The sequence below is a fragment of the Chinchilla lanigera genome, unplaced genomic scaffold (genome assembly GCF_000276665.1).
Source record: "Chinchilla lanigera isolate Chin_1 unplaced genomic scaffold, ChiLan1.0 scaffold00100, whole genome shotgun sequence".
Lineage (NCBI taxonomy): Eukaryota > Metazoa > Chordata > Mammalia > Rodentia > Chinchillidae > Chinchilla > Chinchilla lanigera.
In genome coordinates, this window is record NW_004955501.1 from 6,911,581 (window position 1) to 6,925,759 (window position 14,179).

Genomic DNA, 14,179 nt, shown 5'->3' on the forward strand with positions numbered 1-14,179 from the left:
CTAGTTCTCCATTCTTTGGGAGAGAGCCACAGTATGATTTTAGTGAAAACAATTATTTTGACTTATGATAATTTAGGCCATTAATTTTTCCTGGATGTATGCAGCAGTGTCAGAGCTCAAACATATCACTAAACTAAATCCCTTCTTCTTTAAGACTGCCCCCTTGACAGTTGGCTTACTTCCACTGAACCTGGCCTCTCTTAGCAGAGTACAGCACCCATGATCTTCCTGTTCTGAGCCCTGGCTTCCCACAGATCCTAGGAGACACCTATTTAGCTCTCACCCCCTCCAAGCCTATCTCACAAGGCTGTCTCTCACACAGCCTCTGTGGAAAGGTGTCAATTCAGTCCTGAAGCAAAACTCTCCTCCTTGGTGTTTGTCTCTTCATAGATCAGGTCGACCTACTGATTGTCAACTATGTTGCCATGTTGTGGAGAACCCAGGGACTAGAAGTGAGGCATGCAGCTCTTAGGCCTTCATGGCGATGATGTAGTACCCAGTGGGAAGCATCATCAACTGGGGATAAGATGCATGTCTTCTCATTCCTCTTGGCCCTGTGTAGGGCTTAGTTGTGTATCAGTATTGGCTGGGGGTGGGGCTTACTGTTCTCAGATCCTCCTGCTGTGGGGCAGGGCTAGGCAAATGTCAGTGTCAGCTGGGACCCAGTTTAAGTTTTTTAATCATTATTTTAATATCCTAGATCAACCACTGAAGGACTGTAAGAATTCAGAGTGACCCTGCTTGCTGAATCTCTAGGCAAAACAAGGATACAATGCATGGAGAGGCAAATCCTTTGCCATTTCCAGGATATGAACCATGTGAGCTCAGTGGTCTTTTTCTATGTTCTTATTTCTCAACCCCCTTTTTTCTGGAATTTTTCTGGAAATAGAAAACAAGAATTTAGGCTATCATTTAAGAAACGGTCTAGAGTAAACAGTATGTCCTGCTACAAAGGCATTTTGTTAAGTCCAAATTATGCTTTTAAAGGAAAGTTGCTCCAGAATGTGATCTCATAAATGTTTGACTACAGATAAAAGAGATTCAGCAGCTAACAAAGGCTGTTCATGGAGGCCTCTCTTAGAAAACCTTCAAGAGGTTCCCAAAGGCCTTACAAAGGGAAGGGAGCCAACCAGTAGGGTTATTTCATGTGTGAAGTTAAAAATGACAAAGAAAGACATTCATCCTTTGCTTTCCACCTTTCTCCAGAAACAGCAGCAGGCACTGGGGACTTGGTGGCTTGGAGGGAGCATTTTGCACTCTTATTTTACAAAATTTCATAGAGCCGCTCCACAGCTCCACTTCATAATGAGAGCAGCCTCCCAGGCAGAAGCAAAAAGCAATGGATGCCTGTTCATAGGCTGCTTGCTGAGAATATTGGAGCACATACCAGAACCGCAGGTTTACATAAATGCTTCATATCAGAAAATGAAAATGTAGTGTTTCTGCAAGTTCACAGGACCCAGGCAGCAGTGGCCACCTCCACAAACTGGCATTTTTCAATCATTTCTTGCTCTTTCTCAACTTTACCCCATCATTTACTGCCTCCCTGTTGCTTCTAAAATAAATGTAACCTTTTGCTCTGTTCTCTTTGCACTAATGCTACCTTTAAAGAGCACGAAGAATTCCTGGTGCAAGGCCACCTCGTGAAGAGAGATATTTTATCTCCTACTTCGTTATGGAGACTTTAAAAACCATCACTTGTCAGGAAAAAAAGCCTTTTAGCTTCCATGTACTTAGTCATGGTAGTCACCCATTACTCTATAGTCACATGGGAAAAAATTTATGAACCATCAGAACTACAGAAAAGGCTAGGTGGCAAAGATCCCTAGTTTATTTCCTTTTACAGCAGTTAATTTTTGAAGTTTATACCTTCCCCCAGGCCTATATTAGACTGTTCTGAGCTGAAACAGCCTCTCTGGTTGTTGTGGACACAGAGGCTGCTGTCATGGGTGGGGAAACAGAAACCCCAGAGACCAGCCTGCAGGAAAAAAGTAGAATTTTTGTTTTCTCACAAGCAAGTTTGTCTGTCTATGCAGCACCGTACGCATAGGCAGCACAACATTAACCCCAGCCTATACTTTGTTCTGTTTCCCTCCAGATGTAATGTCCTCCTCTATCCCTAGAGAAATGATTGCTTCTTGTCCTTAATTGACATTCAATTCTACATTAAGTGTCACCAAATCCTATTGATTCTCTACACTTAATATCTCTGATCACAAGCCCCTTCTCAGTTCCTTTCTCATCATCATCTCTGCCTCACCCTAGTTTGTTGAAAATAAATTCCTCTAAGCCCGATGATGTAGAGTTGATAGAAATGAAATTGCATAACAGGCCAGAATGAGGAGGAGGCAAAAGAGCCACCTTTGATGTGAATTTTACAGAGACTTCACTCTCAGGATTGTGCAGGTTTAGGGTCAGCTAAGAACGAGTGCCTTCCTGGGCTTCCACTCAAGGTCCACCCCAGTCCTCATTCTGTGACATGTTTAAAAATTATTATAAAACATATTTTGGCCAAAACTGATGTGGGCTTCTAGACATGAGACACATCTCTTTGTATATCATGATGTACTCATCCAAGTGAAAGACTTGTGCTCAGGGGCTGCCACTCAGGTGCTTGCAGCTCAGGCTGCAGGCTCAGAGGTTTTTGCCCATGGCTAGGCAGAATAAAGCCTTAATTATGTTTCTTTAGTTGCCATTTTTCTTTATGGGTATTTCCCATCTGGTCTTCATTACCTGATTTTACTCTCTAGGTTTATATTGAGATAGCAGCCTTCATCATCACATATCACATTTGACACTTCAGGAGTCTCAGTCAGGTAACCAGCTCATGGGACAGATTTTTTAAAAGCACAGATAGGATGTCTTCTGTGGTGACAGAAGGGTATCGCAAATAGAGTGAAGTGAGTCACAGATAGTTATTATCAGTAATTAAGTATTGCGGTTGTGGATGTAGCTCAGTGACAGACGGCTTGCCTACCGTGTGCCAAGCCCAGCACTGGATCCCCAGCATCGCAATGAAATCATATTAGCTAGAGTAGAAACAAGGTAATATCCATGCAATTTCTTCATACTCTCCAGGATTTCCTAGTGCTTTAAGATACTTTCTTCAGTAAGAGAAAGGGGTGATTTTATACCTAGCTTTCCCAGCAATGCTTTACCTTCCACATACCATGGAAGTAAGTGTGAGGTGCACTGTCCCAGTGTGTCTCATCAGGAGAAAAAGACCAAGTGTGGAGTCCCTGTGTGCTGGACTTGGTAGTAAACCCAGGAAGCCCCCAGAGTATGATCTCTCCAAACTCCGTCTCTCAAGTGCCTCTTGAGTTTTCCTCTTAGAGACAGTTTCCTGCAATTACCTGTATGCATTTTGACCTCTGTCTGTCAGATCCTCGTGAGTGAATGTCAGGGTACTTTGCACTTCCTTCTTGTGTGCAAAATACATGTAGATTCCCCTCCATTACTAGTTTTTCATCACAGTTCTTGACTAAAGGGATCTTTATCTATTATCTTCTTTTCTTTTTCCGGTGAATTGACTGTGGCCTTTAGGATAAAGCCCATCTCAGAATACCCTGCATTCAGTTGCCCTCTAGGTCACTTCTAGTCCTCCTCAGTAACACATATTCTCATTGTCTCACTCTGTCCCTCTCTCTTTCTCTCTCTCTCTTTCTCATACACACACACACACACACACACACACACACACACACACACAATCGCCTTTAGCTGACTTTTATAATTGTTTTAGTAACAAAGAGCTGTTCATACAAGTTCATCCTTCCCTACATTATTATAGTTGCCTCCTAGCTGGTCTCCCTACCTCCAAGCCAAATCATTTTTTGGGAATTGTTGTGCTTGTGAGAAGTCTGGCTACAAACTTGCACATTCTTTTAGATGTGTAATGGTGTAATAGTGAGGTATAGCCTTTGGATCCATATATATTTGGGTTTAATCCCAGCTCCACCCCCTAATACTTGTGTGAACGCACCACCTTTGGGCACCACTGTTACCATCAACAAAAAAGAATAGCATTTACCTCATAGAGGCTTCACGAGAATGAAATCATAAACCCTGCAAAGCAGCTAGCACAGGGACTGGCACAGAGACCAGCTTTGCTCTGGCTTTCTTCCTTTTCTTCTGCAGGTCAGGCATCCCTGGGTCAGGAGGCCTTGCCGTTCTCCCTCCCAGGACCTTTCTCTTCACGTGCTGTTAGTGCTCGCAGTTAATCAGTGCTTGTCCCTTGTGGAGAACATCTGAGTGATCTGAAAGCAGAGTTTAAATTCTACCAAATTAGTTTTCAACCCTAGCTTTGAGGGGAGTGAGGAAGAAAAGGAAAAAGAAATTAGTGATAAAAAATCTTCATGAAAGAAAGAAGAGTCTGTACGGGAATTACTGTCAGCCTATTGCCCCTCCTTGCTAGGCAGTCTGACCTGCCTGCAAGGCTCCCACGTTGGGCACATGTGAAACTTCTCACCAGTAACTTTACCATTTAAGAGCACCAGCAAGTCTTGCTATCCAAGGCTTAGGCAGAAGGGTCGCAAGTCTGAGGCTAGTCTGGGCAATTTAAGAAGACCCTGTCTCAAAACTTGAAAAGTTGCTCAAAGTATAGCTCAGTGGTAGAACACTTGCCTACCATGTACAAGGCCCTGGGTTCAATCCCCCATACATGAGAAAAGGAGAAAAGACCCACATCTTTTTGCATCCTTCCAGAGTTAATATCCCATTTTAACAAATCCAGTAGAACATTCCATTTTTTACTATAATGGAATTTGCCAAATATACCACAAATAACATTTCCTGCCTTATGATCCCCAAGATCATATGAGAAAATAGAGCCTTTCTGACATTACTAAGCTGGTGAATATATTCTACTGTTCCCAAAAGAAAAGATGCAACACACATTTCCTTCTCCTATCACTCCTCATCTTAACCTCCTCTGCCCCAAGCTTAATTAATTTGGTGGAATTTAAGCAGTTTTTGAGAGGTTTTTGCCAAATTAACTTTTATTTAGGTGGTGCTACTACTTGAAAATCACAAAAAACGCCTCATTTTAACACTGTCAGACTGAAGCATTTGTTTTCTATTGTTGCTGTTGTTAAGAAATGTTTGGTGAGTCAACTTTTATTTGGGTAATTAAGAGTTGGGGGTCAGAACAAATTTAAGAAGTTGAAAGATAATGATCATTTGGTGGCAAGATGAAGATTTCCCTTTCTACTTCCCACTCACAATACCAAGATTTAAGCAGGAGCGCTTGCGTGAATGGAAGCCCAAAAGCTGAATGCCCTATATAGAGTCCCTCCTTGCAGAAAACACCTTAAGTTATCTCTGCACAAGTGGCCATTCAAGGAAATATGAAAATGGTTTTATTATGAAGATTCTATTCTCAACATAGAATGTGGTTTTAAGGATGTACCTGTGGTTCAGAAATGGAATTGTTCTGCCCAGGGAATGCAGAAGTCTTTGCTTAGTGAATTGTAAGTGGGAAGTCAGGTATTCTGTTCTTACTCGTGTTGCCTGAGGACATGGATCCATAGTGGCTGGGCTTTCCAATCTGCGTGTGAGTCTCAGGTGCCATTTTGGACAGGGAGAAGGAAGGGCTCCCCAGAGGGGCATTAAACATTGCAGAAATGGCTTCAAAAACCCATCACTGGTTTGACAAAAGTAATTAATGTCTTCAGTTCCTTTTCTGATTAACAGGGTGTAATGCGCTGCCTTTCTCCATCTGAGGTCATGCCTCAAGCTAATCACAATCCCTGAAAGATGCATTCGCTTTAATTATACCTGTTCTTCTTTGTTTCTCTTCCAGGTAGCTATAGATTTCACTGCCTCAAATGGGGACCCCAGAAACAGCTGCTCCCTGCATTATATCCACCCTTACCAACCCAATGAGTACCTGAAGGCCTTGGTGGCTGTGGGGGAGATTTGCCAAGACTATGACAGGTAAGAGACTTCCAGTCAGCTGGAGCCTTAGCACCTCTCAGGTAGGCTAAGATGGCTGGTTCCTGGCGAAGTGTGGAAATTAAATCCAGCAACTTCTAATGCAGAGGCTCACAAAGGAACAGAATAAAATCTTGCCCCGGGCAGCTCATCCTCTCCACACCTACAGAAACTGATGCTGTGCCATGTTCCCATTGGTCACCAAAACACTTTCTCAGCAGTCTTCTTTTAACTGGCTTGCAGACCATGCACTGGCTAACGGTTTTAGTTTCAGTATTTTGGAGTCTTAGTATGTGCCTTGCCACTCAAAGTGTGTTCATAGACTAGCATCATTCCAGACCTACTGAATGAGAATTTGCATCATGACAGGCTTCCCGGATCACGTATTTGTGTGTGCTTTGAACTTTTAAAAGTGTTGGTTTACTGGACTTTATTACATTTAACCTTTATATGAATCCAATATAATAGGTATTATTTTAAAAAGGCAGCAGAACTACAGGAGAAGGTTAAATAACTTGCACACTGTCACACAGCCAGAAGCAGGATTTGAGCCCAGGTCTACCTCAGCACACAGCTTAAATCCATGATCACTGTATTTCATCATCCCCCAGAGTACTGGTAACTTCAGCAGTGATTTCTCTAGAGAGCCACATCTATGCAGCCATCCAAGTGTGTGTATGTTTGCATAGATATGTATGAATAGACCAATAGTATTTATTTTTCTTGATGGTAAACATTGACCTTTCCCATCAAGAGAATTCCCTGTAAGAAGTGATTTAAATAAATTACACTAAAGTGAATTTCTTCTGCTGTTTCAGTTTTCACATAAAAGTAAAGGAGCTCAGGTGTTCATTGAAGAAAGCTTTTTGAGGTAGAGCCTAGGTGAGGATAAAGATACACAAATACCAGGCGATTCTCCAAGGTGATGATAAAACAAGACTGGTTAGTGATGGGCAGCAACTAGCTGACCTTGTAAGTAAGGAAAATACAGAACGCAGCACTGTCCTCCAGGTTGCACAGAAATTGTGTAGGATAGCATGATTTCTGTTTTTTTTCATCTTTTAATTAATGATAACCATCTTAAAACTACAGTATACCCCATGGAAAACGACACATGCCAGTGACCCAAGGTGCAGAGAAACACACAGGGTGGGCCCAGTACTCTCTTGCCTGCTGGTGTATCTGCAGTTAGCCTGGTCATCACAGTAAGTCAAATGGGACAAGAGGGCAGTGGGGGAATGAAGTAAGAGGTCCTCTAAAACCAAAGAGCACCGAACACCCCGGCCCTTGTTGACGTTTGCCCTCCTCTATGTACACAAGGCAATCAGTAGTCACTTGTTGAAGTGACACTTCTTGTACTTAACCTTGAGACGTAGACTGTGAAGAGAACTTGAGTTTCATCTCTGGTTTCTCCAGGCCCCAACACAGAGAGAATTCCTGAAAAAGCTTCTGTTACATGGAAAATTCTATATAGAGGGAAAAGTCTGACAAATTGCACCTCCATTATCTTGGAAACTTGTTCAAATTTCCCCAAGACATAAAAACAGTAATTCTCTCCCTCTGTCCCCTCTCATACACAGACATACATGTTAGCAGTCTAATATAATAATGAGTGCACATGTAGAAATACGGAGGAGAGGGGATGTTTTCAGGATGCCAAACTTTTAAATCTTGAAATACATCTTTAAGCTTTCCCAGCACAGTGGTGCACGCCTATAGTCTCACCTATGTAGGAGGTTGAAACAGGAGGATCACATGAGTCCAAGAATTAGAGACCAGCGTGGGTCACACAGCACAACCACATCTCAAAAGAAAATTAAGAGATAAAGTAGGTAAACACATTTGTCTCTAAATCTGCGGAGAAGGCAGTCCACTAATGAATTCCACAAGAAAGATTGGTGAGTTGTCCAGAAATTAAGATACCAAGGCTAAGAGCTCCATCATGGTTCTGCAGCAGATTTATTGCATGATCTGGATACTCGTGTATTCTCAGGCAGCAATTCTGTGATGCTCTCTGTTGAGAATCTCCATTTCCTGGGTGCCTCACATGAAAAGTGGAGATACTGTAGTCATAGTGACAGGTACATCTGATAAAACTTCTACCCCTATAGAGTCAGAACCAGACAAAGTCTGGGGAGTATTTTGTATTCTTTCAAAAAGACAGATTCAATATAAAAATAAGATAGGATATCTTAGCAATTATACAAAGAATCACTGTAAATGATGCTTTTTAAAACTGTAATATGGCAAGTCTGAAGTTATCTTCCCCAACTGGCCAAGAAAATCAACTTTCTGCCGCTCAGGGGAGCAGTAAACATATTTATGTAAAGAAGGCAGCTCAACATTAAAATGGGCAAATGCTAAGGTAGAAAAGAAGGATTGAAAAATCTTGACACTCTTTTAAAAGACTCCCTAGAAAAATGTGTAATGCAGGCTGTTCATTTGAAAACTGACAAGGTTCTGTAGTTTTTCCTTTGTGTGGGTGGATAGACAATAGACAGGCAGAGTCAGGAAATTTCAAGTTTGGGCTCTGGAATTAATTTATTCTAGCATCAAAAGTCAGTGAGGTTGGTGCTTAAAAAGAAACACTTGAATAAAACTGACAGAAGGCATCATTTCCCATCCTGCAAAAAACACAGAGGTTTTAATCCCCATGAGCCTTAGAAATTCCTCTGCGCCTCTGACAGCCAGGGGTTTTCTTTCCACCTTGTTCAGTCATCACTCCTGGGTCATTAGAGGTGATCCATGAAGTAGAACAGCTTGAAAAATGTGCAAAGCTCTTCTCTGGGTGGCCTTGAAGGGAGATCTCTGCAAATAGCTGGTTCTCAAGCCCAGAAGACAACCCTGCCTGCCTGTGCAATCCCTCAGCCTCTGAAAGAAAGGCCGCTGCCTGTGCTCCCTACCCTGCCTCCCCAGGCACCACTGATGCCGATGTGCACAAACACATGCACACGTGTGCACGTCTGCAAACAGGCATGCGTGTGTGCAAACACAACCATACATGTGTGCACATGGCACACACACACACACTTACAGGCCCACACAGCTCATGCTGGCTGTAGCCCTTCCCCAGCTCCTGTAAGCATACTGGTTCCTTATACTGCATAAGGCCCAGGCGACATTCTCTCCTTGAGCCCAGCAGGAATGTGAGTCTCTGACAACCCAAAATGCCTTCTATTAAAAAGGGGCCTCTGCGCTATTAAGAGAGTACTGAAGCTGAATGCATTGCTTGGAAGCACAGATTGCCAGCTGATAGAAGTAGACAACTCAGAATGCGGCAAGGGTATCAGAAACTGAGATAGGAATCTTCCTTCACAGTGTGCCAGGTACTGTGCTAGGAGCAGGGCTAGAACTGAACACCCAACCTAAGATATGTCTTCAAGTGTAGAGCACCGGGGGCCAGTAATCAGAAGGTAGGTCACATCACAGTGCTACCTCCTCCTCTCTGCCCATGCCACCCAGTGGTTCCCAGCTTTGGCTGCACACTGAAACCATTTGGAAAATCTTAAAATATGCTAATGCATTCCCCACCCCCAGAGACTGTGATGTCATCGGTTGGTGTGCATGCTATCACCCAGATGTTTTTGTTCTAGTAGGCATCCAGGACTGAAAGTCAGAGTTCAGTTGGGAGAGATGAGCCCATTGGCATGGCTAAGGGCCTTTGCACTACCTACTAAGTGTCGGGCACCTCATGTGCTGTTGTGAAGACAGAAATATTAATAAGTCACAGTCCTCCCACAAGTGCTTCACAGTCTCACAGGAGAGAAGGACATGAAGATAAATCACAGTCCAGCACGGCCAAGGCAGCCTTGCCCTATATAACGATGGGTACTGCATGAAGAGAGAAAGGGGGTGGCCAAGGACAGATTCTTGAGGACAGCAATTTTGAGGCTGATTAGAACTCTGCCTATTCTGCTTTTTGTTATTAGAACATGGATGGACCAGACCAACCTCCTATATGGGACAAAGTCACCTGTTGTGGTAGAAAGAGCACGGGTCATGGTGACAAGTAACCAGTCCTCAGATCCCAGCTCTGCCACCTCTGTTCTCAGGAAATGTATAGTCTCTGGGTCTTGGTGTCTTTCATTGAAAATTGCAGATGTAATTGACCTTCCTGCGTGCAGTTGTAAGGCCTGGGTTTAAAGTGGCTAGCTAACACAGGTTCTGCCTGTGGTGAGTGGTAAGGAGTGGACGGCATTATATAGTCCTCTAAATTATTTTTAGAAAATAAACTGAGCACAAAGGACAAGGAATTACAGTGTCAGATCTGGAAGTCATCTTGGACTAATGATCTTTAAGTAGTTTTTGTTTGTTCACACCTAAAAAGAATTTTGTAAAAGTGTGTGGACCTCACACATTTTTTCATTGAAATCTAACGTTCCTTAATTTAAGTTTGAATAGTGATAAAGAATGAAAATTCTAGAGTATTATAAATGTGGACTTTTAAAAATAAACCTGTATATGACTCTTGTGACTGTCCAGTACAATCTAAACACAGTAGCTATTGATTTGTAGCATTATAGCTTAAAGAAAGTAGCTGAACAAGTTCTTCAGTTCAGATGACAATTGTAATTGCTTCTTCTTTTTCACCAGTTCATTTTCTATTTTCCTCCCTCCATAGATTTTTATCCTAATGTAACTTAATAAATTTGATTTTAAATCCTTTTATTTATGACTGTATCATATATTTCTATAATAAAAATATGAATACTCTGTAGAGTTAATATTTAATTTCAAATATTTTTATGATGAAAAGATTCAAAGTAATTAAAAATATCTCCTGGGTTGAATTTTTATTACAACTTATTATTGGTATATAGTTGATCAAAAAATAAACATGTATTGAAACTTTTACTATTTAATTACTGTATGGCCTGTGAAAAAACTTATTGGAAACAGTGATTACTGAAGCAGACAGGGGGCAGACTTTCCAGTGAGTTTCTATACGGATGGATGAGAGCCACCTACCACTAGTGAGGGAAAGTCCAGCACCAACTTGAGCCCAGTGTTTTTGTTGTTGTCAAGAAAAACCCTAAGAAAACTTTGTCTTATAAACAAGAATATGGAAATAAAAAATTTAATCAACAGTATTACTCATTTCCTTCATTTCCAAGTCATATACCAAACAAGATGTAATGATAGATCATCAAAATGTATTTTTAATGATCTACTAGCTGACATTAGCACTTCCTACAAGTTTTGTAAAGTGAAAATTGCCAACTACCTAAACTTGCAAAAGGGTTTGTTTCCTAGTGACTTGTCCATGTTTAGAATTGTTCTTTTATTTGATGCCACAAAGTTTTTAATACTCTGAAGCAGTGTGCCATGGTGGTTAAGATTCAGAACAGGTAAAGAAAAATGGCAATTGTGAAAGGAAATGTATGAATGGAGAATAAGTCACTCCCTCATAGACACTCACAGAAGATCAATTTTAGCATAAATTACACATGGGAGTAGAGGAATTGAATACTGATGTCCCTTCAAATAAGAAAAAAACCATGCCCTCATGTCTCCAGAAAGGCTGTGCTTTTCCATGTACCTTAATTTTAAGACAGCCGCTTTAGAGAATAGCCTTCACTAAATGTCTAGGTGCTCTGAAATACCGTCCTGCTCTGAGTTAGTTTTCATGTCCTTATGACAGAGTGGTTTTTGTCTTTCCTTTATTAACCTCTTGCTTCACCTCAATGTTTTCTTAATAGTTGGGGCTAAAATGTTGGTTAAAATGAATTTTCTATGTGGAGATCATTTGACATGGTCATTTCCTCACTCACTACCACTGAAGAAAATAGGCTCATTTATTGTGCTTTATACTATTTCATTCTAACAGTAACAACAATTGCCTTTACCCTTTGGTGATATGGCATTTCAGAATCTGGCATCCTGATGCTTTCTTCTGAGCTCAACTTGCCCTCTCTTACTTCTTGCATAAAACTTCTTCCTACCTGGTTTTATTTTACAACAGTAAGAATGGATGTTTCAATCTATTGTGCTTAGGCTTGAAATTTTTTCTTTAGTATGTTTATTAATTAGAGGCTTTGTGGTGGCTAACTTCAGAGAATTCATCCCTCCCGGCTCATTAATTATTCCCCTTGTAGGTGAAACATTTTCCCTACCTTCGTACTCTGAAACTCAGTTACATAACGGTGGATCATACTCTGCAAACTTGAAATCCCCAAGAGTGGCTTGGAAGGTATAAAAGGAATATCATTAAGACTGAGACACTGTTTTAGTGATTAGAAATGGATAGAATATTAGATCTCATCAAAAAGAAAATAAAGCATGTGGAGCCTCCCAGGTTTCTGTGTTTGGACTTCTGAGCCATCTTTGAGTTGGAAGAGACGAGACCGTTCGCTAAACTTAGCTGACAAGTTTCTCCCCTCACCCACCACCCTTGTGTATTTCAATATTTCCAAAGACCAGAAGTATATTTTCTCAGAGAGTAGCCGCTGTGGCTAATCTTTTATAAACTCTTGAGAATCTCTATGTATCAGCATTAATACTTTCTCTAATACCTGCTAGATGCAATGCACAGCAAAGCCTGGACCAACACAACAATGAAGAAAAAGGAAGCTAGTGACTGTCTAGAGAATTTAGACTTTAGTTTCAGAGAATGCTGACTTCTGTGCTTCTCTAACTGCAAGTGTTTCAAGTTGACAGTGTTTTGTAGTTTTGTCAAAGCCACCAGTGGTTACTGATGACTTTTAAATCGGGTGGTGAGCAGTGAGAATGTGGCTTTGCTATGCTGATTGTGTCAAACAGACCGGGGGAAGGAGTAATGTTCCTTTTTGCTTATAGAAGATATTCAGGAGTGAGGCCTATCTGAGTTCCTTTCCCTCCTGACTATCAAGAACCAATAAATGTAAGTACTGGTCCAAGAAAAACTCGCAGTTGTGTTTTTAATGGGAGAGGAAGTAAGAGGTAGGTGGCCTGAGAAGAACACACCATCTGCCGAGATCAGTATTCCAGAGGCCCCTGCAATACCTCCCTGACAGCACATTATCTACTTAAGGAGAGTGTAATCTGTTGTCTATTAATGAAGCCTGGCTTCCAAAATTGACTGTAGGAAATCACATTTAATATTACACATAATCATTGAATCACAGTGGTGTCACAGAAAAGGCATGGGCTTTGGAATCACACAGTATCTGTGGCAATCACTTTAGGCCACATAGCCTTTCTGAGACTCCATGTATTTATCTATAAAGCAGAAATAATAAGTGAGTGGAACTTCCAGGCTTGTGTGAGAATTAAATAAGCATATACACTACCTAGCATGATCTTGACACCTTGCATGCATCAGTAAATGTTAATTATTCTCTTCTGTTAATTATTCTCTTCTCTATCCACTTACCAATAATATAGTAAAGCTACAATACACATGAATGAGTGAATTAGAAAAATTTCAAAGTGCATAAGAAAAACCAGGAATAAAGACATGTATGTGACTTATACTGGTTCTCCTAAGAATTCTAACTTATTTATACGATCACATCTGAAAGATTAAACTCATGGATTATCCAATCATTGACTACTTATTGAGCACACAGTCTAGGGCAGGTACAATGTTGAAGGTAGGAATGAGGGTAATTAGGGACAGAAAGGAGTAGAGATGTTGTTAATACAAAAACATGGTCCCTTTTAGTTCAGGAAATAAGAGAAGACATGTAAATAATTTATGGATGCTTGTATGTGATAAAGTGGTGGACACAAGAATCTTATAAGTGAAACTACACTCTGTCAAGTAGCCAGCCTTATAAATTTTCCAATGCTTTTAATAGTTCCCTAGATTCAGACTTTTCTATGGTTGATCCCTGGCTCTGATTAGCAGTATGATCTTGGGCAAGTCATATTACTTCTCAAGGTGTTTGTCCATGTGTCAAATAGGAATAATAATCTCTCATTTTTAAAAATTTTAATGAAAGTTCCTAGTATCATCTACTGTAGCAGTTACCTAATTCAGGATCACTTTTCAAAGGAAACAGAAAGTCAGGGTAAGGAGGGCTGTGTAAAATCTGGGGCCATTTTAATCTTTGGTATAAAATCTTGCAGAAACTTGAAGGGAAAAGTTACATATTAATGACTGCAATGAGTGCAGGGGATTAATTCTTAACTGTTAATTATGCTTGTTCTTGCTGTTCTCCACTACTACAAGCGCAGGGTAGCAACATCTCTGGTGAGGGAAAATTCAGGTCCTTGTTTCTCTTCCTCATTAGATGGACAAATAAAGCAATTTTCTTTATTCTTTTTC

The 14,179-nt window shown here is 40.9% G+C and overlaps 1 protein-coding gene across 2 annotated transcripts in view; it reads left to right on the plus strand.

The window, feature by feature from the left end:
• The window catches only part of Cpne4 (copine IV), a 467,949-nt gene that overhangs the window by 437,912 nt on the left and 15,858 nt on the right, over window positions 1–14,179 (plus strand). For both annotated transcript variants that reach the window (XM_013505812.1, XM_005406839.2), the window contains exon 11: window positions 5,801–5,934. In XM_013505812.1, coding sequence (XP_013361266.1) covers window positions 5,801–5,934 — 134 coding nt within the window. The remainder of the gene's footprint in view (window positions 1–5,800; window positions 5,935–14,179) is intronic.